General features: G+C 50.9%; 1 protein-coding gene across 1 annotated transcript in view; it reads right to left on the reverse strand.

Annotated features, from left to right (window-relative positions):
* The window catches only part of LOC104166740 (growth hormone secretagogue receptor type 1-like), a 6315-nt gene extending 4199 nt beyond the window's left edge, over nucleotides 1–2116 (reverse strand). The window contains exons 1-2 of the mRNA XM_009706775.1: nucleotides 1929–2116; nucleotides 571–1382 (exon numbers count right to left, since the gene is read on the reverse strand). Coding sequence (XP_009705077.1) covers nucleotides 571–1382; nucleotides 1929–2116 — 1000 coding nt within the window. The remainder of the gene's footprint in view (nucleotides 1–570; nucleotides 1383–1928) is intronic.
* Nucleotides 2117–3236: the final 1120 nt, after the last annotated feature.

Here is a 3236-nt window from a genome sequence, read left to right on the forward strand (position 1 = left end):
TTGGGGGAGAGGGGGGGCGTGGGAGGGATGGGGGGGAAGGGAGGGGACCCAAGCCCTCCCGGTTTCAGCATCTGCACCAAGGCACAGGTACCAGCTGGCACAGGATAAAGATCACATTCAGGTAAGCCCAAACAGATGGGTTGTTGCCACTCTGGAGAAAGCCGTAGTCACTGAGCTTGAGAAATTTTGCAGGGGATATTGCTTTAAAACCTGGCCTTGCCACAGCAGAGGAAGAGCCTGGTTCGGTTTTAAGTCACACAATTTTCCAGTTTTTTTTAAATTGGAAATTTAAGGGCCAGGGGGACTTGAGGAATGTGATCTCAAAACAACCAAAAGCCTGCTTCCCCACCGTGCAGTAAGATCCCTAGCCTAAATGCCGTGCAGCCGGGGACTCATTGTCTTACCAGAAAGAACCAGGAACACAAATTAAGTCTAAAGCCATTGGTTTTAAAGCTGTGTAACCCTGCGTGGTTTGTGTCTCCTCTCCATCGTCCCCCACATTGCTGTATGCCCTATGGGAGTGATTAAAGAGGGCAGCTCTTCAGATTGGGTTTCTAAAAATACTCTTACCCAGCATTTTGACAGTCTGCGTGTGCGACCTTCTCCTGCCCGCAGCCCAGCAGCCCGGCAGCCGCTGCCCGCTCCGCCGGAGCTTTCTGCAGATGAGTCCGTACAGCAGAGTCAAGCAGAGCATTGGCAAGAAGAAATAAATGGTGGAGACCCAGGTCATCATCTCGAGCAGCCCCGTGCGGGCCACACGCTCGATGGACCTGCACTCCTGGCTCTCCTGGGGCAGGCTGCCGTCGGGGTGTTCCACCCCGAAGAGGAAGAGGATGGGGCCAGCGGTCAGGAGGGAGCAGCCCCACAGTGCTAGGATGATCCCTTTCACGCGGCACTTGGTGATGGTCGCTTTGGCTTTCAGGGGAAAGCAGATGGCAAAGTACCTCTCCACGCTCACCGTGGTGATGTGCAGGATGGTGCAGTATGTGCACGTTTCGCTCAGGTAAAAGACGAACTTGCAGAGAAAATCCCCAAATATGGAGGGCTTGTACTTCCAAAGGCGGTAGAGGTCTGAAGGCAGGCCAAGGAAAATCAGCGTGTCCGACAGCGCCATGCTGGACAGGTACATGTTCACTGTCGTCCTCATCTCCCGCGAGCGTCTAAAAATGACTATCGTTATCAAATTCCCGGAGACTCCTAAGAAAAACAGGATGATGGAAATTATAGTCACGGGCACCAAAACATGGACGTCAAACAAAGAAAAAGACTGATCTTCAGAGGAGTTCGTGTCATTTCTGATACAGCTCTGATTTGAGATGGAGCCCATGTCTGGTTTCAAAGCTGAGGGCAGGTCTGGCTTCGTCTTCTCCTTTGACAGAAACCTGAGTCACAGTAAGAGAGGCATATTTCAGAGCGAGTGTCCAAGCACCAATCGTCTACGCAACAATTCTTACATGATCAATTAAAAAATCAAAATTATGTTCGTAACCATTTAGCTGATGAAGGTAAATACCCAAGTGCCAATTAGTCCATTTTACAAGCAGCAAAGGAATATTAGATCCACACGCCCAACATTCGCCGGACACAACCTTTTAAAAATGATATTGGCCATTCTAAAACAATATTTACCGTGCTGATATTCACCCTCAGCTGTGCAGTGTTTGGAAAAGAGCCATTTTTTTAATTTCTTTTCAAATCCTGTGAATCCCTCTAAGTCCATAGAGCCAGGTCTGGTGGTGGGGCTCCGGATCGATCATGGAGGAACCACAAGGAGAGGCAGCCTCCCTGACAGGAGCCGGATGGGAACAACCTCTCGGACCCACTCAGCAGTTTGCCAGATCCTTCCAGCACTTGGGAGCACCACGAGTGGAAATCTTTGGGCTGAGAAGAGCCTCCTCGAGGCTCTGCCGAGGAGCAGGGAGGCTCACAGGTGGTCACCGCGCCTGGCAGACACGAGATGCTTCACCTGCAGGATGGCTTTCCTGCCGTCGGCAATGACGATGCTGTTGTGCCGGGAGGTCCCCGGGGTGCCGGAGTTCCCTGGCACGCGGTACAGTTTCTGAGGAAATTGGCTGGAGCTGCTTGACTTTTTGTGGCCGTTTCCCGTGCTGCCCATTCTGCGGTCATCCATCTTCCTCCCTCCACCTACGCACCGCTAATGATGTTGCACTAAATACGCACCCCCCACTCCACTGTTCTCCTTACCCTGCAAAAAGTGCCTGCAGTTACCAAGTAGGGTAGAACAGTTCTTTGATACTGGAAATTTAATTAGCCCATTTGGGCCAGTTACATAGTTTTCTGTCATTCTGTGTTTACTTTGGGCCTTTCCCACTTGTGCTCCTCCCCAGCATATGCCACCGAGTGAGATATTTGTACTGACACTGCATTAATGACATTATTAAGGTAGGATGGGAAAGCCTTTATTTGAACATCAGTCTTCAAAATGAGACAGTCTGACACTTAGCCCTGATTTACTTTCCACTTCAGAAAAGATCAGAGATGACGAGCTGGAAAGCGCCGTAGCGGGGGAGGCAAGGGGAAAAGGGAAAATGCGAGGGAAGGCTCCGGGAAGCTGGAGCACACAGCTGGGGAGAGCAGGGACACTCAGCATCAGATGCTGCGTATGCTGCTCAGCTCAACAGCAGGATGTGTCCGGCCACGGTTCTCAGAAAATCCTCCATAACCTGGGAACTGGGGCGCTGGCAGAAGCGAGCGGGGTACCTAGTAGAAAATAAACCTCCTCCGTTCTCCTCGGAGCTCTGTTCTTTGCAGTTTTTCTTGTCTGAAGGACTATTGAAAAGCCAGCATTTTGTAGAGCCAAATCGTGTGGGATTTGGGCTCGAAAGGTCAGTGCTGAACACAGTCACCGCATTGTGTTGACAGATCCCTGGTTCTAACGTTAGGATGGTTTCCGCTGCCATTTCCAAGAGGCAGAAGCGCTGGCTGTGGGGTTTTTTTCCAAGAGATTTAGGCACCTGAACACCTCAAAAAAAAGAAAAGCAGTCTGTGTGCCAAAGCTTTAGTTTGCTGCACCTTACACACCTCAACAAAACTTGTCTAAGAAGAAATTCCCAATGCTTAATTCTGCATTGGTGACTTAAGTGATGCATCCCTGAGCAGAGCTGAGCCCTGGCTGGCGCATGCTCGTGCACAGGCTGAACAGTGCGTGGCTGTCATCCCTACTTCTTCGAGCAGATCGCTCCCAGCTGGGAGACAGTTGCCTTTGATGAACGTCC

This window comes from Cariama cristata, unplaced genomic scaffold (genome assembly GCF_000690535.1).
Source record: "Cariama cristata isolate BGI_N322 unplaced genomic scaffold, ASM69053v1 scaffold33118, whole genome shotgun sequence".
NCBI classification, from domain to species: domain Eukaryota; kingdom Metazoa; phylum Chordata; class Aves; order Cariamiformes; family Cariamidae; genus Cariama; species Cariama cristata.